The following is a 25835-nucleotide window of genomic DNA, read 5'->3' as shown; positions in this document are numbered from 1 at the left end:
TGGGAGGAGATGAGATAAAAATGGTGATGTATAACCAATCCACAGGAAAGTCCCATACCTAAAGAGGGTAAAGACCAATCAGATCCATTTCAATACTAATGATTATAAAGTGTTTATGTGTATAACAACTAAAACAATGGCAAAGGTGATGCCAAAATTGATAAATATGGATCAGTGTGGTTTTGTGGAGGGGAGGCAAACATCTGACAACATTAACAGAACATTGATGATCCAGAGGGAAGCTGAGCATAAGAAAATATCACTTTTGTTGGGTCTTGACACTGAGAAAACATTTGACAGAGTAAGCTGGGAGTTTATCAGCAGGGCAATGGAAGTACCGGCATTCCTAGATAAAATTATAAGGTTGATAAGGAGAACATATGAGGGATCAGAGGCAAAAATTAAAGTGGTTGGATTCCTCTCAGATAATTTCTGTTTGAGCAGAGGAACCAGGCAGGAGTGTCCTCTTTCCCCTTTGTTATTTGCACTATATTTAGAACCACTGACAAGGAAAATAAGAGACTCAGAAATTCAAGGATATAAATGGTACAGTAGTCAAGAAAAGCTGGCTCTATTTACAGATGATAATACCTGATAAAACCAGAAAAGGACATTTCAGTGTTGTGGAACATTGAGGCAGTTTCAAATTTTGTCAGGATACAAAATTAATGAAGCTAAAACAAAGGCAATAGCTGTAAATTATGTACCCATACAAGCACTGATTCAGCAATATCAATATTTATGGGGACATGGTAAAATTAAGTACTTAGGAGTATCGATTAAAAATTATTCTGGTGTGGCAGATAAGGATATGTGGGAAGAGGCTAAAGAAAAGATAATACAAAAACTGTGAAATTGGAAGTTCTGTTATATGGATACGAGTAGCAAGATACAGTTAGTTAAAATATTTTTAGTCCCTTTAGTTTTATATACAGGCCAGGCGTATTATCAACCAGAGAAGTAGCGGATAGCAATTAATAAACAGCTGAAGGATTTTATCTGGAAAGGCAAGACGGCAAGAGTCAAGCGGGATAAGATGATTCTTCCAGTTGAGCAAGTCATTTTGGGACTACTTGATTTCTCACACGACATAATTAAAAAGGATCTTATACATAGTTGTAGAATATGAATGGCCAAAGTATGTGCTTAAGGAAATTGAGTATGTGACAGTCTGTATGCATTGAGATGTACTTTGTACTGTGAACTCTGAGTAAACTGTGAATAGTGTAAAAGCACTGAAAACAGGAGCCTGCTTGAAAGCAGGAAATGTGCCTTATATGGAAGTGCATCCGATCTTCTTTCTCTGCCTAGAGATGTAGTAATGTGAACTGCTTTAAGCCCACAGGTAAACCACTGATTGGTTGATTGTCTTTTGTACTAATTTAATTGGTCTAGTTTATATTTTTGTACTGTCAGCAGTATCACCAGTATATAAAGCTTATGCATTCCTTTGTTCGGGGAGTCTCCCTGGTACTTTCCATGAGGTTCCCGCACGTGTGTAATAAATACCACTGAAAGAGAGGAAGAAGGGTCTTGTCTTCATTTGAGGTAAAAATGTTAAATGCAACAATTGGTGCCGTTTACTCGGATCTGAATTGACAACAGCTGCAGTAGTTGGGGAGTGAACAAAATACTGCTAGTAAAAGGGCCCATGACAGACTTTTCTGTTCTGGCAGTGTTTCTTTCATTTCCTGTACTTGCCTGCTTTAAAATTTGGACTATATAATTTTATAGAAATGTAATAATTCCGCTCATTTAGTTGTTTTGAGGTAAGTGGCATGCATTTTTTTTCTCTGCTATTGATTGTGCAGTATGAGAGTGGGTTAAAACGAAAAACTGGCGCCATAAAAGTGAAAGGAGATACGAGAGTGGGGAAAACGATGTTTACAAAACGTCACAGCTACATCTGTAAAATACAGTACAGTTTATTGTGTAAAAATGGGAGCGAGTGTGGGAACCATAAAAGAGCCATAAAGAGGTACACCAGCTGGTTATATGTATTTTCGTGTGTCCCGGGGCAGTTGTTTATAAGTCAGTGGGTCGCCCTCACTGAGGGTGATGGTAAACTCGCCTTTCCGGAAAATGGTAGTTTTAATAAAAACATTTTGCTTAATCTCCAAGGGAAGTTAAAGAAAAAAGGGAGAAGAATACCAGGGTTGTGCTGGGCAGCATTTAATGATTGGATGACAGAGGCGTAAGAAACAGAAAAGGATTTGGTTATTAGTAGTCTAAATGATAATCAGCAGAAATTAAAAGAGCAATTGAGGGAATTACAACAAACTGCTAGTAATTTAGATGTAGTAAACAGTAAATGCTTGAAGGACCCACCCTTTAAGGGGCTTTATCCTGTAAAGGAATTAGCTAAAATGCAAATAATTGAATCGTCAGAAGACAATGATGCCTGGCTCCCCCCACCACCGATTGCACCCCCGCAGTATCAGCCCCCCCCTCGCTCAAAAAGGAGCAGAAACACAGCAGCCAGATTCCACCACTAAAGACTCCACCCCTAGAGAAAGAGAACAAGCTGTGGACAGTCACTCTAGTGAATCTGATCCAGAAACAAGTGACAGAAAAAAGGGACCAAAAACTCATAGTAAGGCTCATAAAGAAGCAAAAGCTGTAATGTATTTTAGAGTTAAACCTTATTATAAGGGAAAAGGGAAGCGACATTTACATAGACGAAGGCATTTTGGCCAGTTCCCCGCTATAATTGACAGTGGGGATGGGTATTTTGGGCCAGATAAATTTAATCCAGATTCAGGATCGGAGTCGTCTGACGATGACAGATTACCACCTTTGAAGGAGGTACCTAACCCACCCATGGTAGAAGTGCACAGGAACCACCGACCATTGTAGTACCTAGGGCGCGGTCGGTGGTTGATTATCAAGCCATTACCAAATCATTACCGCCTATTTGTACTAATCCAGCTAAGTTCCAGCATGTGCTGGCGGGACATATTTGTTTACAAAATCCTACAATAGAAGAAGTCAGGGCATTTCTTCAGTACACCATACCGGCTGATCTGATGAAACGGATTTGGGACCATGCTAATATCCCTACTTCAATTCCAAAACACGATGCACAAGGAGATAATGGGTTTGAAGTGGTCAGACAGCGAATAGTAGATGCTATTACAGTTCCACCCACACCCAACTGGTCCAAAATTAAGTCAGTTCTTCAAAAAGAAGATGAACCTGTGGACGAGTATTTAAATCATCTCACTGAAGCCTTTAAGGCTTACTCTGGTTACCCAGAATCCACCGAAGGGCCGGCATAGAGCAGACTGTCGGCTGCTTTTGTAGATAGCTTACGACCACAAGTACGGGATAAGCTAAAGGAAGTATGTTTAAACTGGCCTAGTCTTGGATTGCATGAATTAGTCACACAAGTGCAATACCTCTCCGACCACTTAGCACAGGAAAAAAAGTATTTACAGGAAAAATTGGTTAAAGCACAGATTCAGATGTGTGCTGCCTTCGGGCAGCGTGGACGGGGAGGACAAGGACAGGGAAGAGGGAGAGGTGGACGCCAAGGGGCTGGAAACCAAAATAGACAAAACTGGCAGGAAAATCGATCAGCCCCCTCCCCAAAGCTATAATAATCAGATGGAGTGTTCCAATTGTGGCCAAGTAGGCCATTGGAGAAATTAATGTCCGTATCTGGCTGAGCAACCTGCCCCACCAACTGATACGTCACCTCAGTGGAACTCTAATTGGACTTCATCCAATCGGCAGCCATCACAATGAAGGTTCCCTGAACAAAGACAATAGCAGTTGTACCCTTTCATCCCTGTGGATCAAGATGGACCAAATGTTATGTTATTTGTCAAAAATAAACTGTACCCATTTTTGACTGACACTGGAGCAACCAAATCTATGTTAGCTGGCAAAGCAGCAATAAATGTCCCCCTCTCCAAAAACATAAATAGAGGGGTAGGTGTCTCCGGCATTCCTATTGAATATTCTGAAACCGTCCCAGTAACTTTGGAACCTTTATAAGACAAGTCATGCATTTTTAGTATGACCCTCAGCACCTTTAAGTTTATTGGGAAGAGATTTGCATCTGTAAGATGGGAGCAACCATCTTCTGCACTGCTGAAGGAGTATATTTACAAGTACCTTCAGATAAACAAGATAGTATTTTTGGCTACTTTAGATGAAAATGTCACTCTGCAAACAATGTGTATACAGTCTGACCTTGATAAAAGTAAGTATCTAAATTCATTACCATCTCATCTATGGACCACTCATGATAATGATGTTGGGTTTCTGATTTCAGCCACTCCTGTAAAAATACCCTTAAAACCCAGAGGAAAGTTACCTCGGGTACCACAGTACTCTTTGATGGTAGAGGCTACATCTGGTATTGCCCCTGTCATTTCTGCCTTGGTACAACAAGGAATTATAGTACCTACAACAAGTCCATGTAATACTCCAATTCTATCGGTAAAGGAACCTGGTAAACAAGCTTACAGATTTGTGCAAGACTTGCGGGAAGTCAATAAAGCTGTCTTACCTGTTTTTCCAATCGTACCAAACCCAGCTATGATTTTAAGGTGTATCCCATCTACAGCATGTTGTTTTACGGTTATAGATATCTCATCAGCTTTCTTCTCTATCACAGTACATTCAGATAGTCAGTATTTGTTTGCATTCACTTATAAGGGCCAACAGTATACCTGGACCCGACTACCCCAAGGATATGTAGAATCTCCAACCCTATTCTCTAAAAAGATTCAGAGACAACTGCAGGATTTACAGTTACCACCATGGTCAGTATTGGTCCAATATGTAGATGATATTTTTATAGCTTCACAAGATACCAAGTCTTGTATAGAGGACTCACTTCTAGTTTTAAAGTTTTTAGCTGAACAAGGTTTTAAGGTAAATAAATCTAAACTGCAGTTCTATCAAGAAAAGGTACAATACCTGGGACACATCATTTCTATGGGTTCACGTCAAATACTTCCAAGTAGAATTACCTCCATTCAGACTACCCCCCACCCTGTAACTCAGAGACAACTCAGGGGATTCCTCGGCCTAGCAGGTTATTGTAGACAGTGGGTGCCCAATTTTTCAGAAATTTTGGCCCCTCTGTTACAGCTTTTAAAAAAGGAGATCACAGACCCTCTGCCTTGGTCCCCTAAACATGAAAAAGCCTTTCAGGCTATTAAAACGGCACTGATAAACCCACCTGCTCTGGGGCTCCCAAATTATTCTTAACCCTTTGTTTTCTTCTGTTGTGAAAGAAATAAAACTACCCTGGGCCTTTGAGAGGCTATTGACCTATAGCATATTACAGCACTCAGTTAGACCCTGTTGCTTCTGGCTATCCACCCTGTTTACGAGCAGTGGCAGCCGCTGCTGTTTTGATCATTGACATTAGGACATGACACTATACTAGCAGTACCTCATGCGGTGCAAGCATTGCTTTTAAAATCAAAAACACAGTATCTTTCTAATGCTCACCTCACTTAATATGAGTTAAGTTTAACTAATCCCGCTCCAGCCGCACTGGAAAGGGCCTTTCCTGGTTCTTCTGACAATGTCATCTGCTGTGCGACTGCAAGGATCTCCAACATGGATCCACATTTCACACATCAAAAAAGTTGTGCCGTCTGAAGACCAACAGCCTTTACCTTTTTCAGCTCCAGATTCTCCTCCCATTGCTACTCATACTTGAAGGAGAACTGTTCCAGTACCTAACGATGCCTAACATTTACCTTTTTGGAAAACTCCAAACTCCTGACACTACGCAGACTCAACAACCATTTCCACAGAAACACTGGACAGCCATTTTGGTGGTCATTTTTGTTGTACTGTTATTTTTAATGTGGCCATTTTTTTTCCTGCTCCATCAACGCATCACACCAAATGAGCTATTTGGCATCCACCTTTCAACACCTACCAAGCTATAAAATTTGCCTATGCATCATCCCAAAATGTCTCTGACTGTTGGATCTGTACTGCTTTACCTACAGTTCATGGGGGATTGATGCTAAGTACAGTCCCTTTAGGGGCTAATGAAACTTGGACGAATCTGATCTATGACACTTCAAATGTCACTTCAAAAGACAGGATAGCATTACATCTGTTTAACCGTTGAAATGGAACTGTGTGTTTTCAGAAATTTGGTAAAGTCAAGGTAAGATGGAGTTTTTGTAATGTGACAGTTCCCTACAGGTGTAATAACAACTCCTCCTACTGTAACACAACCTAGGATTCATTTTGTGAACTGGTGCATAAAACATACAAAGAGGTAAGAAATAATTCCGTTCTATACCAACAGCTGGGATTGATGGATAAGAAGGTGTTTCATTCTGAACAAGGTTATATAAATAGTAATATCACCACTAAGGTGGAAAATTGCTACTTTGTGTGTGGTAGAAGAGCCTATAAATGGCTACCAGGAAACTGGTCTGGTAGCTTTTTCTTAGGTTGTTTAGTCCCAGCCATCCGACACACATCTGCTTTACCTCAAGGAAAAATTCAGAATGTTCAAGAGGTCAAAAGGCCTGCCAATCCGGTAGGCCAAATTGATGCTTCATGGATTTATCATCATGACTTAGCTCATGTTGGCACCAAAGGACTATCTCATATGGACTTGGGTGATGACGTCATATCGTGGGCTGGTATAATTCCAGCATATGGAGCAGTAAAATCAATTTGGGAACTGAGAAAACTGTCTAAATTGCTTGAAGTATTAAGCAATGCCACATTTTCTGCTCTAGAACTAGTGACTGATGAACTGACTGCCATGAGGGCTGTAGTCCTTCAAAACCATATGGCTCAATTTCACCCTAGCGGCAAAAGGCGGAACTTGCACTTTAATCCAGGAGAAGTGTTGTATGTTTATTCCTGACAGCATGAAACTGAAAGTCATCCTGAACTCATTCAGAGAGTCTCTGAACTCTCTAAGGCCAAGGAGGCCGATAACTCAACGTGGGCATGGTTAACCAACCTGTTCTCAGGTTGGGGAGGTGGACTATTGAAGTTAATTTTATTAATCGCAGTATTAGCTCTTATTGCTTTTCTTGTGTTTTTAATCAAAGCATTGATTTTGAAATTAATGTCTTTTAAAACTACTAAAAAGGTGCCAAAGTTTTATATGCCTGCAGTTATGAATATGGATAATGAAATAAAAATGAGTGACAAAGTTGAAAGAACCAGTCACATGGTTATGTTAGACATAGGGCAAATGTATGCTCGACTAAATGGTGATGTTTACACAGCATCGAATGGGGGATTGTAGAATATGAATGGCCAAAGTATGTGCTTAAGAAAATTGAGTATGTGACAGTCTGTATGCATTGAGATGAACTTTGTACTGCGAACTCTGAGTAAACTGTGAATAGTGGAAAAGAACTGAAAAACAGGAGCCTGCTTGAAAGCAGGAAATGTGCCTTATATGGAAGTGTATCCGATTCTCTTTCTCTGCCTAGATATGTAGTAATGTGAACTGCTTTAAGCCTACGGGTAAACTACTGATTGGTTCATTGTCTTTTGTACTAATTTAATTGGTCTAGTTTATATTTTTGTACTGTCAGCAGTATCACCAGTATATAAGCTTATGCATTCCTTTGTTCGGGGAGTCTCCCTGGTACTTTCCATGAGGCTCCCACAAAGAAGTGTCTTGTCTTCATTTAAGGTAAAAATGTTAATTGCAACATAGCACAACAGAAACCTATGATTCAAAGTGGAAAGGGATGATGATGAAATGGGGGAAACTTGAAAAACAAGGATAGATTGGGATTTTGGATGCAGATCCTTAACGAGAATAATGATGGCATTACATAATATTATAATCATAAAGTAGCAGAAATTATTCTAAAAACTAAGCCAACAAAGGAATGGAGAAAGGGGATTCTGATGATAGGCATGAATGCAATTAGGGATACAGACATCAGGTAATAGAGGGCTGGAATTTATTGGAGAAGACTGGTAAAAAAACAAGGTATTTGGAGCAAATAATCAGAGAGGGGAAATGTAAAAGAATGGGAAGAGGCCAAGAATTTATTTGAACTGCAGGTTAGAGACTGCCTTCCCTATTACGGATTGATATCAGAGTATAGGCAAAGAGAAAGAAATGGGGGATCCTAAGCAAAATACCAGCATAAAGGTTTTAGTAGAATTTAGAATAGAAGCTACTGTTAAAAAGGAATACTTAGTACAACATACAAAATACTGCATGATAACTATAAGAATTAATCAGAGGAGGTTAGAAAGGATTGGCAAGAGAGACTAAGCAATTCACAATGAAACAATGGGGGGACATATGTATGTCTCCCAAATATGCAACAAAGTCTAGAAGATTTAGGATATTTGCTTGGAAATGTTTACATGGGTAGTTTTATACCCAAATAGAGTCCAAAGAATTTTTCCTCAGATCGACAGCAAATGTTAAGAAGTGTAATGGAGAAGAAACAGGTATTTTGACACATATTATCTGTGAGTTTAATGAGTTGATAGACTTTAAAGATTCCCTGCAGACTGCTCTGTCAGATGCACTGGATTAGCAAATTGGCATAACTAAGGAAATAATTTTTTTCAGCTAGGACACAGAATAAGAATTACCTTGACATAGTAAGGCCTTGCTGAGTCTAACTATGGTGGCTGCCAAAAGGCAATTACTAGAAAATGGAAATCAAAGTCTAAACCAACTCTACTATAAGTAGTGAATATACTAACAGAGGCAAAACAACTAGAATTGTAATCTTTAGAAAAGGGTAGGAACAAATTACATTGAAAAAAATATGGGAATTGTAGAAACAATACATGAGAGGAGGAACGAGGTTTAAAAGAAGGCAGGATATGAATGAGCTGTGTAATGTTTGACTGACAATGCCTGTATAGATTATTAATGATGTATAATGTCTGTAAATAAAATTATGTCAATATGGTTTGTGATGTATAATGTTTACTACTAAAATTATGTCAATATGGTTTGCTTTCACATATATAAATGTAGGACTGCCCATGTAATACTTGATAATTTAATAAAAGTGTTTCTTGTTAAAAAAGATGCGCTATCATTATGAAAATTTAGATGAGGTGGACTCACCAGAAGAGCTTGTAATTCATATACTCTTCTTGCATTGATCAGAGCAATGTGTAAAACTGATTTTTCAAGTTAAAAACTTTAATTCAACCTCCTGAGCTGCAAGGATCTCCAACATGGATCCAGATTTCACACATCAAAAAAGTTGTGCCGTCTGAAGACCAACAACCTTTACCTTTTTCAGCTCCAGATTCTCCTCCCATTGCTACTCATACTTGAAGTAGAACTGTTCCAGTACCTGACGATGCCTAACATTTACCTTTTTGGAAAACTCCAAACTCCTGACACTACGCAGACTCAACAACCATTTCCACAGAAACATTGGACAGCCATTTTGGTGGTCATTTTTGTTGTACTGTTATTTTTAATGTGGCCATTTTTTTCCTGCTCCATCAACGCATCACACCAAATGAGCTATTTGGCATCCACCTTTCAACACGTACCAAGCTATAAAATTTGCCTATGCATCATCCCAAAATGTCTCTGACTGTTGGATCTGTACTGCTTTACCTACAGTTCATGGGGGATTGATGCTAAGTACAGTCCCTTTAGGGGCTAATGAAACTTGGACAAATCTGATCTATGACACTTCAAATGTCACTTCAAAAGACAGGATAGCATTACATCTGTTTAACCGTTGAAATGGAACTGTGTGTTTTCAGAAATTTGGTAAAGTCAAGGTAGGATGGAGTTTTTGTAATGTGACAGTTCCCTACAGGTGTAATAACAACTCCTCCTACTGTAACACAACCTATGATTCATTTTGTGAACTGGTGCATAAAACATACAAAGAGGTAAGAAATAATTCCGTTCTATACCAACAGCTGGGATTGATGGATAAGAAGGTGTTTCATTCTGAACAAGGTTATATAAATAGTAATATTACCACTAAGGTGGAAAATTGCTACTTTGTGTGTGGTAGAAGAGCCTATAAATGGCTACCAGGAAACTGGTCTGGTAGCTTTTTCTTAGGTTATTTAGTCCCAGCCATCCGACACACATCTGCTTTACCTCAAGGAAAAATTCAGAATATTCAAGTGGTCAAAAGGCCTGCCAATCCGGTAGGCCAAATTGATGCTTCATGGATTTATCATCATGACTTAGCTCATGTTGGCACCAAAGGACTATCTCATATGGACTTGGGTGATGATGTCATATCGTGGGCTGGTATAATTCCAGCATATGGAGCAGTAAAATCAATTTGGGAACTGAGAAAACTGTCTAAATTGCTTGAAGTATTAAGCAATGCCACATTTTCTGCTCTAGAACTAGTGACTGATGAACTGACTGCCATGAGAGCTGTAGTCCTTCAAAACCATATGGCTTGATTTAACCCTAGCGGCAAAAGGCGGAACTTGCACTTTAATCCAGGAGAAGTGTTGTATGTTTATTCCTGACAGCACGAAACTAAAAGTCATCCTGAACTCATTCAGAGAGTCTCTGAACTCTCTAAGGCCAAGGAGGCCGATAACTCAACGTGGGCATGGTTAACCAACCTGTTCTCAGGTTGGGGAGGTGGACTATTGAAGTTAATTTTATTAATCGCAGTATTAGCTCTTATTGCTTTTCTTGTGTTTTTAATCAAAGCACTGATTTTGAAATTAATGTCTTTTAAAACTACTAAAAAGGTGCCAAAGTTTTATATGCCTGCAGTTATGAATATGGATAATGAAATAAAAATGAGTGACAAAGTTGAAAGAACCAGTCACATGGTTATGTTAGACATAGGGCAAATGTATGCTCGACTAAATGGTGATGTTTACACAGCATCAAATGGGGGATTGTAGAATATGAATGGCCAAAGTATGTGCTTAAGAAAATTGAGTATGTGACAGTCTGTATGCATTGAGATGAACTTTGTACTGCGAACTCCGAGTAAACTGTGAATAGTGGAAAAGAAATGAAAAACAGGAGCCTGCTTGAAAGCAGGAAATGTGCCTTATATGGAAGTGTATCCGATTCTCTTTCTCTGCCTAGAGATGTAGTAATGTGAACTGCTTTAAGCCTACGGGTAAACTACTGATTGGTTCATTGTCTTTTGTACTAATTTAATTGGTCTAGTTTATATTTTTGTACTGTCAGCAGTATCACCAGTATATAAGCTTATGCATTCCTTTGTTCGGGGAGTCTCCCTGGTACTTTCCATGAGGCTCCCACACGTGTGTAATAAATACCACTGAAAGAGAGGAAGAAGTGTCTTGTCTTCATTTAAGGTAAAAATGTTAATTGCAACATAGCACAACAGAAACCTATGATTCAAAGTGGAAAGGGATGATGATGAAATGGGGGGAAACTTGAAAAAAGTACAGTTTTGTACCTACCATAAATGTAGATGTTCAAGGATCCACATTGCTGCAGTCATAACCTGTGGGTAGTCCGCTGTCCTCGGTCGGCCCGAATACCAAAGAGTTAGGCTGACGTCGGTCATGATCGCCCGGAGCTGACATCAGCACGTAGTGGTACTTAAGCGCATGACCGACGTCATATCCTCAGTCTTTCCTGCCCCAGATGTCAGAATGCCTTTAAAAAGAAAAGGCCAGACCCAAAAGAAAAAGAAAAATAGAATGCCCAACAACCAGGAAGGGAAAAGATAACAATAATCCCAAGGGCACAACAACCACAATAACCACCCCAACACCAGAGGGGAAAGAGGGAGGGAAAATAGGACTGCAATGTGGATCCTCGAACATCTACATTTATGGTAGGTACAAAACTGTACTATGTTCTTCGTCTCACATTGCTGCAGTCATAACCTGTGGGTAGAATCCCAAAGCAACGGAAAAAGGGAGGCTGGCAAACTAAAAGGCATTAGGGGCTGCTAACATGCCCTGTAAGACTGCAGTGGCAAATCCAGCCCTGGACTTAGAATAAAGGGGAAGATGGTAATGCTTGGAAAAAGTGTGAACTGAACTCCAAGTAGCTGCTTCTAAAATATCTTTAGTAGCTACACCCCTCAGAAAAGCAGTAGAAGTAGCAGTAGCCCTACTGGAATGAGGCCTGATCCCAGCAGGAACATTCTTCCCATGATGTGAATAACAAAAAGCAATACAGTTACCAATCCACTTTGAAATAGTCTGTTTAGACACAGCTTTCCCTTGAGAACTCAAAGCAAAAGAAACAAATAACTGTTGAGTCTGTCTGAACTCCTTAGTTCTGCTCAAATAGTAACGTAACTGTCTGTGGATATCCAACAAATGCAAAACTTTTTCCCCTTTATTTTGGGGATCAGCATAAAAAGTAGGCAAATGGATAGACTGGTTCAAGGCCACATTAGAAATAACTTTTGGCATAAAAGTAGGGTTAGTACGCAAAGAAACTCTGTCCTTATGGAATATCAGAAAAGGTTCAATTGCCATGAGAGCCTGCAATTCAGATACTCTTCTAGCAGAAGTGATGGCCAACAAAAAAGCAGTCTTCCAAGACAAAAACTTCAATTCAGACGTAGCTGCAGGTTCAAAAGGAGGCAAAGTAAGCTTCTCCAACACAAAATTGAGATCCCAGGAAGGAGTAGGAGCTCTACGTGGGGGTCTTATATTTTTTGCCCCTCTAAGAAATTGTTTAAGCAAAAAATGCGAAAATAAAGGGGGGTCACAATCATAGTGAGCAGAAATAGCTGCAGCATGAACCTTCACAGAGGAAAATGACAAACCCTTGTCCAGTAATTCAGTAAGGCACTGTAGAGTAAAACTCAAATTAGGCCCCGAGACATCAAAGCCCTTTGTTGTGCTCCAAAGAAAAAAATCTCTTTTCTCTTTTTCGCGGTAGCGGGCGTCGGAGTATCCGACGGCATGTTGTAGTTACACCGCTTACCGAAAACCAACCGAGCACAGTCTAATCTACGTTTAATGGTGCGCTTATTGAATCTAGCGCAAAAGCGACACCCGACAACGTCGTGCTCAGGCCCCAAGCAAGGAATACAGAGAGAATGGTAGTCCCTATGAGGTATCCGTTTCCCACAAGAAATACAATTACTAACTTTTTCTGACATCCGGATAAACTGAAGCAAGAAAAGACAAAAGTTTTCCCCAACGGGGTACTTAGCCCAACTTGGTCTTCGGTCTGAAACTCGAAATAGAAAATTTCAGAACGCCGAACGGCACTTGCAAACGCTGCTTCTGCTTTGGACCACGTGGCAAGAAAGACTGAGGATATGACGTCGGTCATGTGCTTAAGTACCACTACGTGCTGATGTCAGCTCCGGGCGATCATGACCAACGTCAGCCTAACTCTTTGGTATTCGGGCCGACCGAGGACAGCGGACTACCCACAGGTTATGACTGCAGCAATGTGAGACGAAGAACATCAAGGATAGATTGGGATTTTGGATGCAGATCCTTAACGAGAATAATGATGGCATTACATAATATTATAATCATAAAGTAGCAGAAATTATTCTAAAAACTAAGCCAACAAAGGAATGGAGAAAGGGGATTCTGATGATAGACATGAATGCAATTAGGGATACAGGCATCAGGTAATAGAGGGCTGGAATTTACTGGAGAAGACTGGTAAAAAAACAAGGTATTTGGAGCAAATAATCAGAGAGGGGAAAGGTAAAAGAATGGGAAGAGGCCAAGAATTTATTTGAACTGCAGGCTAGAGACTGCCTTCCCTATTACGGATTGATATCAGAGTATAGGCAAAGAGAAAGAAATGGGGGATCCTAAGCAAAATACCGGCATAAAGGTTTTAGTAGAATTTAGAATAGAAGCTACTGTTAAAAAGGAATACTTAGTACAACATACAAAATACTGCATGATAACTATAAGAATCAATCAGAGGAGGTTAGAAAGGATTGGCAAGAGAGACTAAGCAATTCACAATGAAACAATGGGGGGACATATGTATGTCTCCCAAATATGCAACAAAGTCTAGAAGATTTAGGATATTTGCTTGGAAATGTTTACATGGGTAGTTTTATACCCAGGTAGAGTCCAAAGAATTTTTCCTCAGATCGACAGCAAATGTTAAGAAGTGTAATGGAGAAGAAAGAGGTATTTTGACACATATTATCTGTGAGTTTAATGAGTTGATAGACTTTAAAGATTCCCTGCAGACTGCTCTGTCAGATACACTGGATTAGCAAATTGGCATAACTAAGGAAATAATTTTTTTCAGCTAGGACACAGAATAAGAATTACCTTGACATAGTAAGGCCTTGCTGAGTCTAACTATGGTGGCTGCCAAAAGGCAATTACTAGAAAATGGAAATCAAAGTCTAAACCAACTCTACTATAAGTAGTGACTATACTAATAGAGGCAAAACAACTAGAATTGTAATCTTTAGAAAAGGGTAGGAACAAACTACATTGAAAAAAATATGGGAATTGTAGGAACAATACATGAGAGGAGGAACGAGGTTTAAAAGAAGGCAGGATATGAATGAGCTGTGTAATGTTTCACTGACAATGCCTGTATAGATTATTAATGATGTATAATGTCTGTAAATAAAATTATGTCAATATGGTTTGTGATGTATAATGTTTACTACTAAAATTATGTCAATATGGTTTGCTTTCACATATATAAATGTAGGACTGCCCATGTAATACTTGATAATTTAATAAAAGTGTTTCTTGTTAAAAAAGATGTGCTATCCTTATGAAAATTTAGATGAGGTGGACTCACCAGAAGAGCTTGTAATTCATATACTCTTCTTGCATTGATCAGAGCAATGTGTAAAACTGATTTTTCAAGTTAAAAACTTTAATTCAACCTCCTGAGCTAGTTCAAATGGAAAGTGCAAGTTTCTCTAGAACAAAACTGAGATCCCAAGAAGGGGCCACTTTTTCATCATGTGAACTGATATGCAGAACCCCTTTCAAAATCTGTCTGACTTGAGGGTGGGTTTAAAGGGGGAGCCTATGGGCAGACAAGCAAAGATGTCAGAGAGGTGAATCTTGATAGAGGAGGAAGAAATGGCAGAGGATAATAACTCACAAATATTGTACAACCAGAGGAATCTGGGCGTTAAAAGGGTCCTGGTTCTTACTCTGGCATTAACTAGAAAATCTTTTCCACTTACCCATATATGACTATCTATTAGCAGGTTTCTTGACCTCCTTTCTTACTTGCTGCACATCCTAAGAAAAACTTTACTATCTAGGTAGTCGATTGAAGAAGTTGAAGGTTAGTGTAGATCAAACAAACCCCCATCTTGTGTGAAGTGAGATGAGGGGTAATGGAGACTAAAGCGAAAGTATCTTGAACTTTGGGACCATGATGTGAAGATTTATCAAATTAAAGTCTAGGACTGGTCTCTAAGTCCCTTCTTTCACTGGTACCAGAAATATATTTGAATTAATTCTTTCTTTTTTTTTTGATCTGGGGGGACTGGTTCTAAGACCACTAGAGACTGCATTTGTTCAAGGCCTGTCGTTAAGAAGGAAGTTCAGTTTGATGGATGACGAGGAATCATCAGAAAAAGAGGAAGAAACTCTCACTGGCAACTATAGCCTTTTGGATGATTCTCAAAATCCATTTGTCTGATGTTATCGGATGCCAATGAAGTAAATGAAAACCTAGACTTAGGGAAAGATTTAATGGGATGCTGGGGGGGGGGGTTACCTGTTGGGGCATACAGTCAATCTGCATTTTTGGACTGTCCTTGGTTCTAGTAGGATTTCCCTTCTTTCCTGAACCTCCCTTTTAAAATTCTGATGGCCTGAACCTTGCTAAAGACCGTTTGCTCCATTTCTTATAAAAGGATTCTGAAAGGGAAGAAACAGGCCTATTAAACATTGTCAAGAGGGTTAAAAAATCTGAAAGACCAAATGAGTTAATTTCCATCTTTCAAACTTTCATATATTTTTGAAAGAAGCTAACAGAACTGCTGTCCTATCAGCCTGACAATCCAGAATTCTGAACGGTAAAGTAGAAGAAAAATATACTTTCTTCCCAAATTTATCAAAAACTTTCCCATCCTTGACAAAAGTAATAGGGTTTGTGTTTACAAGATGTTTGGCAAAAGATGTTTTTTGACAAAAAACTAACTACAGGGGTCTGATATGGAATTTGAAAACATGAGTGAGGGTTTGTCTTGGGAACTTTATATACTCTTATCAGACTTTTTAGGGGCAGGATGACGACTTTCAGGCATAGTGCAAGCTGGTAAAACAGGAGGGAAAGCTGCAGGCCAAGGAAATCCCAGCTGTAATAAATCATATTTTGCTGGGATACTAGAATTTCATTCCTTTCCTATTGAACAATTATTTCATTCTGGCTATAGTTTCAGAAAAATATAACTTTTCATGGGGAGAATCTGAAGAAGAGTGATTTGCCTTCCTGTGGTGTTGGTAGTACAGAAAAACAACCAGTCTACTTTCTGTCCTTTAGACTGGGAATGAGTACCAGAAAAAAAGGGATATTCATTTTATTTTAAAGTTTTGAGGAATACAAATTTAAAAAACAAAATGTTTGAAATATGCCATTAGCAAACCCCAGCCAATTTTCCTGTCCATCCTAAGTGAATTGGGAGAAGACTCATGCCAAACTTTCTTTTTTCTTTAACTTGGATAGCCACTCGAAAAATGCCAAATCAACAATGGGGCTTTTTCCCTGGTAATCAGTCTCTTGGTCATCTTCACTGTAAAGCTACGACTGCTCACTCCTCTGAGATTGACGAGTCATTCTCCCTTACCATCAGAAGGCAACCCAACAGCCATAGAGGATTGGCTGATCCCATGGTTTTTGGAAGCTTCTTGAGGAGCGACGTCGATAACCTTTTTTGCCAATATTCAGATGTTCAACATGGCACCTTAAACATATAGTAAAGCCATGAAACTATACAAGTCTTCATTTTACAGGAAGAGCTGCTTGCAGCAGCAGGAGTAAAAGAAGATAGGGCAAAGACCATAAAGAACAACAAACACAGAAAGATTGAACAAGTGGGCAGAAAAATGTCAGTTGAAGTTCACTGTAGAAGAAAGCAAAGTACTGCACTTAGGCTGCAGCCACTGTGGTGTGAATTATAAGTTGGAGTGAAATGATGGCAAAAAAAACAAGGTAGAGGAATCTAGGGTGTTGATCACACCAGCAACAAACCACTCTGAGTAAATTCAGAGTAATGGCAACAGTAAACAGAATGCTGGGATGTACCCTCAAATAAACACATTTCAGAAGAAATTAGGTTTTTCTTTTCTGAGTGCTATGTACAGTTCTGGAGGTAATTTTAAAATATGGGACATCAGGCTGCTAAGAGTCAAGAGCAAAGCTGACAGAAGTTTGCATGGGATGGAAAGGAAATTACATAACCCACAGCACTTCTCACTAAAGATCAGAAGAGATGGGGGGGGGGGCAGGATATTATTATAGAACATCATATTGTGTAGATGTAAAGGGGTTGTACTGAACAAAAAGGGCAGAGGAGTTAGAAAGAACATAGCCAGAAGAATGCAAGGATGAAACAAGTATCAATCATGTGACTTTTCTATACTATATTTCCCTTAGTTTACCTCTCAGTTTTCCTTCTACCTAAGCTGTAACAACTTTCTCAAATCTGGGAATTATGCATACAACCTCTCTTTAGTAGACTGTAGATGTCAGGAATCAAGACTGAATACAGAGAAGTGAATTGTTCCCTGGATGAGTTAACATACTTCACAGAAAGGCATGTGGACCTACAGAACACAACGTATGAATAAATGGTGAAGGAGTCTTTGGAGGCATTCAGCAGGGCATGGGGGAGATGCAGAATGTGCAAGTTGCACTTACCAAAATAGGTGATGTTTAAATTCCACACTACTGCAGTAGTCTTTCAGCTATATGGGTTGTTTCCTACAGAGGAAACAACTGGTCTGTTTCACAAAGTTCTGACTCACCTCACACCTTCACTATGACTGGTGATTTGACTGCTAGATTGAGGGAGGGAATCAGCAATCAGAGTGAAGAAACCTATGGTGGCTGTATTGCCTAAAGACAGTAAAGACCCATCAGACCCAGCTTTATACAGACCCATTTCAATTATTAACTATATAGCGTTTATGTCTATATTCACTAAAAGAATGTCAAAGTTGTTGCCAAAATTAATAGCTATGCACCAATGTGGTTTTGTGTAGAGGAGGCAAACAACATTAACAGAACAATGATGACCCAGAGAAAAGCAAAATGTAAGGAAATACCACTGCTGTTGCTGGGTCTTGATGCAGAGAAAGCATTCAACAGAGTATGCTGGGATTTTATCAGCTTGGCAATAAAAGCATTTACATTCCCTGATACAATAACGAGGTTAATTAGGAGGATATATGAAGAATCAGCGGCAAGAAATAAAGTGGGAGGGTTCCTCTCTGATAAGTTGTGTCTGAACAGTGGAACCAGGCAGGAGTGTCCTCTTTCCCCTTTATTTGCTTTATATTTATAGCCACTGGCAAAGAAAATAAGGGACTCAGAAATTCAAGGATATAATTGGCATGGTAATCAAGAAAAGTTGGCTTAATTTGCAGATGATATTATTCTGTACCTTATAAATCCAGAAAAGGACATATCAGTGTCGTGGAACATTTTGAGACAGTTTTAAGACCCTTCAGGACATAAAATTAATGAAGATAAAACAAAGGCTACAGCCGGAAATCACGTACCTACACATGAACTGGTTCAGCGACACCGATATTACCATTTTACACAACTATGTTCCCACTCAGTCACTATGATCCAATGACCAAAAACTCCTTTCTTTCCACAAACCTATCAAATGTGCTGGGCATGTTCTGTACTTGTATGACGTTGCTAAGGCCTAAAACTCCTTAACTGCATCCATCAGGTCAATACCCTACCTTCAGTCCTTTAGAACCATTCTGAAAGACTTGATTTTTTATTTTTAAACACCTTTATTGAATTATCACTTGTGACATAGGCAAATTTACATTTATACAAAAGTAATCAAACAATATTAATAAACATTAACAAACATTATACTTCACATATATTGCTATGTATCATATAACCTACGCAACATTACATAAATTCATACCTCTCAACTTGGAAACATTAAAAATCTGGACAAAGGCCCATGAAAATAGGTACAAATCTGTATGCTGATTAACATACAATTTGCATACATAATTGTGCAGCCCCACCAACTCCAATGGAATTGTGGGATGCCATCATTCAAACACGAATTGAAGACTAGACAAAATATTAAAACACAAAATATAACCAAAATAATGTTTTATTTAAACATTTTAACATGTATCATACTTTATTCTGAAAAATGTACACATTTTTAAGCATCCTGTTTGAACTATTTCTATAAACAAATTGCTTTTCACTTCTAACATACTAAACTTACCATATTGTACCTTTTTTCTTCAATTTTTCATACAGCCTTTCCAGAAGAGCATTTTCAATGTACTTTACAATGCACACCGATTTTGCAACATTATGTTTTACTCCTTCCTCAAGGTGGCTAATCTTTTGCTGCAAGCTACCTCACTCAAGTATATGCAGGCAGAGCTTGTCTCCTCTAATATCAATGTCATATGTAGAAGTGGCAATTGAGAAAGGTAGACCTCAAAGCCTTTATATCTATCTGAACCAGTAACAATTTTGATAATTACACACATACACCAGCTTCAAATGAATAATAAAATGCAGCTTCTTCTTCAAATGAATAATAAAATGCAGCTACTTCTTCAAATGAATAATAAAATGCACACACACACACCAGCTTCAAATGAATAATAAAATGCAGCTTCTTTTACAAAGGAATAATAAAATGCAGCTTCTTTTTCAAATGAATAAAATGCAGCTTCTTCTTCAAATGAATAATAAAATGCACACACAAGCTTCAAATGAATAATAAAATGCAGCTTCTTCTTCAAATGAATAATAAAATGCACACACACCAGCTTCAAATGAATAATAAAATGCAGCTTCTTTTACAAAGGAATAATAAAATGCAGCTTCTTCTTCAAATGAATAATAAAATGCAGCTTCTTCTTCAAATGAATAATAAAATGCACACACACCAGCTTCAAATTAATAATAAAATGCAGTTTCTTCAAATGAATAATAAAATACACACACACAAAATGTTGACCTTTTACACAGTAATAATCTACTATCCCCCTTTCATTATTATAGACTAATTTTATAATTTGCTGTAAAACATCACCTGATTGGGCCACTATTCTAACACAATATTGTTTTGGGGCATTTCTCTCACAATGACACCATGTGCTCTTACCATGTGACATGACCCAGATACCATAATGATTAGGAGTTTTGTTTCTGCATTTATTTAAAATGGTGGTTGTATGAATCGGGATTTCTCAACTAGTGTCAGCATTTTTTCCACTTGTTTGATTAATTTTTAAGTTGCAAAACTATCTTCCATAGTAAACTTACCGTCCCACACAAAAAGCTAAATCCTTTTACTGTAACTTCCAATAATTTCCTTTGAACAAATCTCACAGTGTACTGGCACTGCTAAAAAGTGTGAAACTGACTCTCATTACATATAGACCATGTCAAAACAACTAGGCAAGGCAAAACAAAATTTCATGGCATCAAACAAGATGGAATGTTAAGATGTTGCTACATACAATGAGAAAGAAGAATGAAATGTGACATCAGTGCCTCATCGTTCAGTTTAAACCTAAAGGGAAAATAAATCCTGAAACTAAGAACTGCCTTAACATCAACAGAGAACATAAAATACCACATAGAGTACCAAAAAAAAAGGTGCAAATTAAATCGGGAAATTACAAGCCCTGCTCAGATCGGTGTAATATTCTCATTGTTTTAAAATAGAAAAGTACGTCATAGAAGATAAAGGAAGTTTTTCACTTGATATAACAGATTTTGCATAGCATGAATTTTCTGAAGGATGAAGTCTGAAAATCAGATATATGATAATATGACATGTCTCTGCAGCCTGCCACTATTTTCTAACTAAGATCTGCCACTACCACAATGATTTGCTAAAAAAATACAATTTTATGAGAAACAGAACGGACCAAAATATGAATAAATAATCTGGTCTGGACGTTCTGTGAAAATAAATATAGCAGTCGCGTTTTTTTTTTTTTTTTTACCTGGAGCAGCCGGAGGAAGTGTGGAGCAACAATCGGGGAAATTTTAAAACAGCTTGCTGCCAAAGAGAGTTGTCATCTTTCATTCCACTCTATTCCCTGGTTGCTGCTACTTAAATCCAATTTTTACACAGTCAGTGTGAATGTGATATGTGCATTTGTAAAATGCGAACGAACAGGTCTGACATGTCACCCCAGTTAATATGGATAGATCATAGTTGGTTCATGCCCTTCTCTCTCAGCTGAACTCTGTTTCCGACAGGCTGCTGATGCTGGCAGCCTGCCTCTCGAAGCTGATGTCATCGTGCACGCCCTGCACGTGATGACGTCAGGACCAACTTTCAAATAAAAATTTGAAAAAAACGCGGGAAACTTGGGAATTGAAGGGGCCACTTGGAAATTTGTGGCACCCCATTATTTTGCCCTAAAAAAAGATAAATACAGAGGAATTCGGTACGGTTGAGAGGTATGCATAAATTAATTTCTGCCCCTTTTTTTAAACAAGAAACATCTTTATTAAATCACTTATGACATAAGCAATCATACATTTTTATGAATGAAAACAAACCACATACACCCAATCCTAGTTACAAGCATTTCACATCACAAATCATAGTGACACTCCCAGTTGTAAACATTATACATCACTTATAATCTACCCAATAATCTTCAGTCAAACATTACATAGCTCATTTAAGTCCTGACTTCTTTTAAATCTCATTCCTCCTCTGTATGCATTTTTCCCACAATTGCCATTTTTCCTATGTAGTTTGCTCCTACCCTTTTCTAAAGATCACAATTTCCAGTTGCTATCTCTGTTACTACATTCACTACTTGTAATATAAATGGTTTACATTTTGATTTCCATTTTCTAGTAATTGCTTTTTTGGCAGCCACCATAATTAGATACAGCAAAGCCTTACCATGTCTAGGCAATTCCGATTCTATATCATAAGTCAGAAAAATCATCTTCTTCGTCACACCCTCCAACAGTATATCCCACAGAGAATCATTCTGAAAGCCTTCCTAGCCTAAACCCAGTTCTGTTCTTGCTCAACCCCAGAATAAACTACATCCCTAAATATAAGCAAGTACCTTTTCATACCTTATACCTCCTTACTTTTACTTCTACACTCACTCTGTCAGTTCAATCAATTTCTTTTCAGACTCTCTGTTTAATTATGCCATAACCCTGTTTTTTCTCCCACTTTATAATACAAACAAGACTTGCATTATGAAGTTATATACTCACCATAATGTTCCATCTGTATTGTTGATTTTTCTTCTCTCCTTACATGATCCATCGGATCCAACTCGGCTTTTTACCAAGCTCGTGGCAACCAAGAAGCTGTTGGATACCTGCCCTTACCCACAATGCATCTCTCTCCATTACCTCCAATCTTGCTTGCTAGAATTATGACCACAAAAAAAAAAAGACTTTTTGTGTTTAATACCCAAAAGATTTTAAAGGAGACCATTTCTGGAGTACAAGGAAAACAACCTAATCTTTGAGTATCTCTTCCCATTCAACCAAGAACCTGAAATAAGGGGGTTTGTGAAGAGTGATGAAAAACTGACAATACAGATGGAACTTTATGAGTACATAACTTCTTTATCTGATACTGTCAATTTTTCATCTAATCCTCACATATGGGACCGAGTCCCCAGCTACCTTTACCTTGGGTGGACTCATGGGAGAGTGTTCCTCGGAGCCATCACACCAAAGTAGGCCCTTCCCCTTAGACGAAAACTAACTTGTAATGAGTGATAAAGGTATGATGGTTTGCTCATGTGGCTGCTGCACAGATATCATCCAAGAAAGCATTTGTCTGGAAGACTGCAGATGTGCCCATCACCTTGGTAGAGTCAGCTTGAATGGATTTGAGAGGTTTCATGCCCTTTGAGGTGTAAATGAAGGAAATGATGAGGTAAGTTTGGAAACTGGCTGGCCTTTCTTAGGGCCTGTAAATGCAATAAACAATTGGTTTGCTTTCTGAACTCTTTAGTTTTATGTAAATAGAAACCTGTCTATGAACAACTAACAAATGCAGTACATATTCACCCTTACTACTAAAATTAGGGAAGAAAACAGGGAAATGTATAGTCTGATTAATATTGGTTTGTGAAACAACTTTGGGCAAAAAAGAGGGGTTGGTATGCAAAGAGAGACTATCTTTATGAAAAAAACAAATACGGGTGCTGGGAAGATAGTGCCTGAATTTTTGATATCCATCTCGCAGATGTGACAGCCACCAAAAAGAAAGTTTTCCATGATAGGAACTTAATAGCACAAGTTGCTGCAGGTTTGAAGGGTGGTTAAACTATCAGACATAGTAGCAAATTAAGATCCCAAGGGGGAGAAGAATGCTTGTGGGGAGGTCTTAACAACATGGTCCCCTTTAAGAAGCCTTTGCAAAGTTTGTGGGAAATGAGAGATAAGTTGTCTATCCCAATGTGAAAATTTGAAATGGCTGCTAACTGAACCTTAATAGTAGAAGCCGCAGCTCCGTTGCTAAAAAGATGGGCTAAAAATTCTAGAACAGAGTGAATGGGAGCCATGAGAGGATCCATATTGTGTTGTTGAGCCCAAATTATATACCTCTTCGATTTACTCCTATAGAGTTTTTGAGTGGATGACTTATGGAAGGACATCAGAATATGATGGACTGGGGAGGAGAGCATAGGTTGTCTGGCAATCAATGGAACTGGAGGAACCAAACTGTCAGCTTAAGGCTGTGAAGGTTGGGATGAAGCATTTTGTTTGGGTGTGACAGTAAGCCTGGAAAAAGTTCCAGAATCCAGAGCTCCTTCTGTAGAAAAGGCCAGAGGAAAGGAAACCAGATTTATCGAGGCTAATACCGGGCAATGCGAATTACTGCTCTCTTCAACCTGTCATCTTTCTGAAGGAATTTGGGAATCAGTGTAATGGGGAGAAAGGCACAGAATAGTCTGGGAGGCCAAATGTGTACTACAGCATCCCTTGAGGACTGCCCTAGTGGGGGAATTAGGCCGAAGCAGCTGTTGCATTTGTTGTTTAGGGGAAAGGCAAAGAGGTCGCAGCAAGGCTGGCCCCATGTGCGGAAAATGTTCTCTGCTACCTTCTGGTTGACGGACCACTCATGAGGCACGAGAATGCCTCTGCTCAACTTGTCCACTATGACTTTGGACCTTCAAGGAATGTGCATTGCTACAAGAAAATGGTTGGATGAAATCCCCCATTGCCACACTCTGTTTCTCAACACAGATGGTATGATCTGGTTCCTCCTTGCTCATTTACGTAACATACATTGACATGTCTGAATGAATCGCTACCATCCTCAGAGAAAGAGCAGTCTGAAATGCCTGCAATGCTAGAAGCACTGTCCTCATCTCCAGGATGTTTATGTGGAGCTTGGCCTCATCCATGGACCAGGTTCCTCGTACAGTCTTCCCCAGATAATACTCCCCACCCTATCTGGGAAGCATCCCTGGTCACAGTAGCATGTGATTGAGGGGGGACAAATGGTCGACCTCTTGTCACCTGTTCTGAACGAATCCACCATGAAAGATTCTTTTTGCATACGTCTGTTATAAGAATTTGGTGAGAGATCAGTTGGTGAAGTATTGATCACTGAGCAGCCAGAAGCTATTGCAGGATTTGCATGTGAAACTTGACTAATGTAACCGACACAATCGCTGTGGCCACAGATCCTAATGCCTGTAGAACATGGTGGGCAGCTACCTTCTTGTTTCCGATTAACCTTGAAGTTTGCCGTCTGACTGTTAACAACCTGGAAGTTTCGCAATCATATGAGTGGTGTCTAGTAGTGCTCCTATAAATACTAGTGTTTGAGTGGGTTCTAAATGAGATTTTTGGTAAATATATGGTTATGCCTAGCTCGGAACAAATCTGAAGACAGTCTCTCTTGGGCAGACAAGCAAATGCCTTGCCGGGGTGGATCTGAGCCATTCTAAACAAGAAAAACACCCAGAATCCTTGACATCTCAGGTGAGCCGCAATTAATACCATGCATTTGATGAACACTCTGGGGACAGTAAAGAGACCAAAGGGCAGTGCTCTGAACTGGTAATGACCAACTCCCAGCCGGAAGCATAGATATCCTCTGGAGCGTCTGTCTATTTTTACATGGTAGTAAGCATCCTGAAGATCTATAGAGCACATCCAATTGTCCTGTTCCAGAAAAGGAAGTATGGACTGCACCATGACCATTCAGAACTTGCAATGTTGAATAGACTTGTTCCGTCTGCTGAGATGGAGGATTGGTCTCCAGTCCCCTGCTTTCTTTGGAACCAAAAAGAACCTAGAGTAAGTTCAGAATCCTCTCTGATCTTGGGGGACCACTTCAATGACTCTTCCAGCAGTTTTTGAATCTGAATGACTGCCTGTACCCTTTGACTGGGTGGAACATCTGGGATTTTCTTGTTGGGAGGGGGGTTGTTGAAAAAAAGGAATTTGGTAATCCCTGGATATTATCCTCTGCACCCACATATCGGAAGCTATATTTTGCCAGGCTCTCCGGTGCAGGAACAGTCAACCCCTGAATGCCTCCAGAGTTGGACAACCGGGCCTCCTATCAGGAGCGCTGAAAGGGCTTCGCCAATAAAGACTCTTGGGACCCTTGGTTCTGGGGACCTTCTCTGCCACAAAGACAAAGTCTTTCATTATTGTTTCCCCCTCTGCCTCTGGGGCAAAACTCTCCAAGTGTGTCTTGGTAGGACCCTTGAGACTTCTTGAGCCACATTTTTTG

General features: G+C 39.2%; 1 protein-coding gene across 4 annotated transcripts in view; it reads right to left on the bottom strand.

Moving 5' to 3' along the window:
* Positions 1–25835, bottom strand: part of TCN2 (transcobalamin 2) — a 2080282-nt gene that overhangs the window by 1835417 nt on the left and 219030 nt on the right. The window contains exon 1 of one of the 4 annotated variants that reach the window (XM_044068450.1): positions 21091–21188. The exons of the other annotated variants lie outside the window; for them this stretch is intronic. Coding sequence (XP_043924385.1) covers positions 21091–21173 — 83 coding nt within the window. The 5' untranslated portion in view covers positions 21174–21188. Of the gene's footprint in view, positions 1–21090; positions 21189–25835 lie in introns of those variants that run through there. 4 annotated transcript variants of the gene reach the window in all.

This window comes from Protopterus annectens, chromosome 4.part0 (assembly GCF_019279795.1).
Source record: "Protopterus annectens isolate FY-2018-M chromosome 4.part0, PAN1.0, whole genome shotgun sequence".
Lineage (NCBI taxonomy): Eukaryota > Metazoa > Chordata > Ceratodontiformes > Protopteridae > Protopterus > Protopterus annectens.
This window is presented reverse-complemented; position numbering and strand designations above follow the sequence as displayed.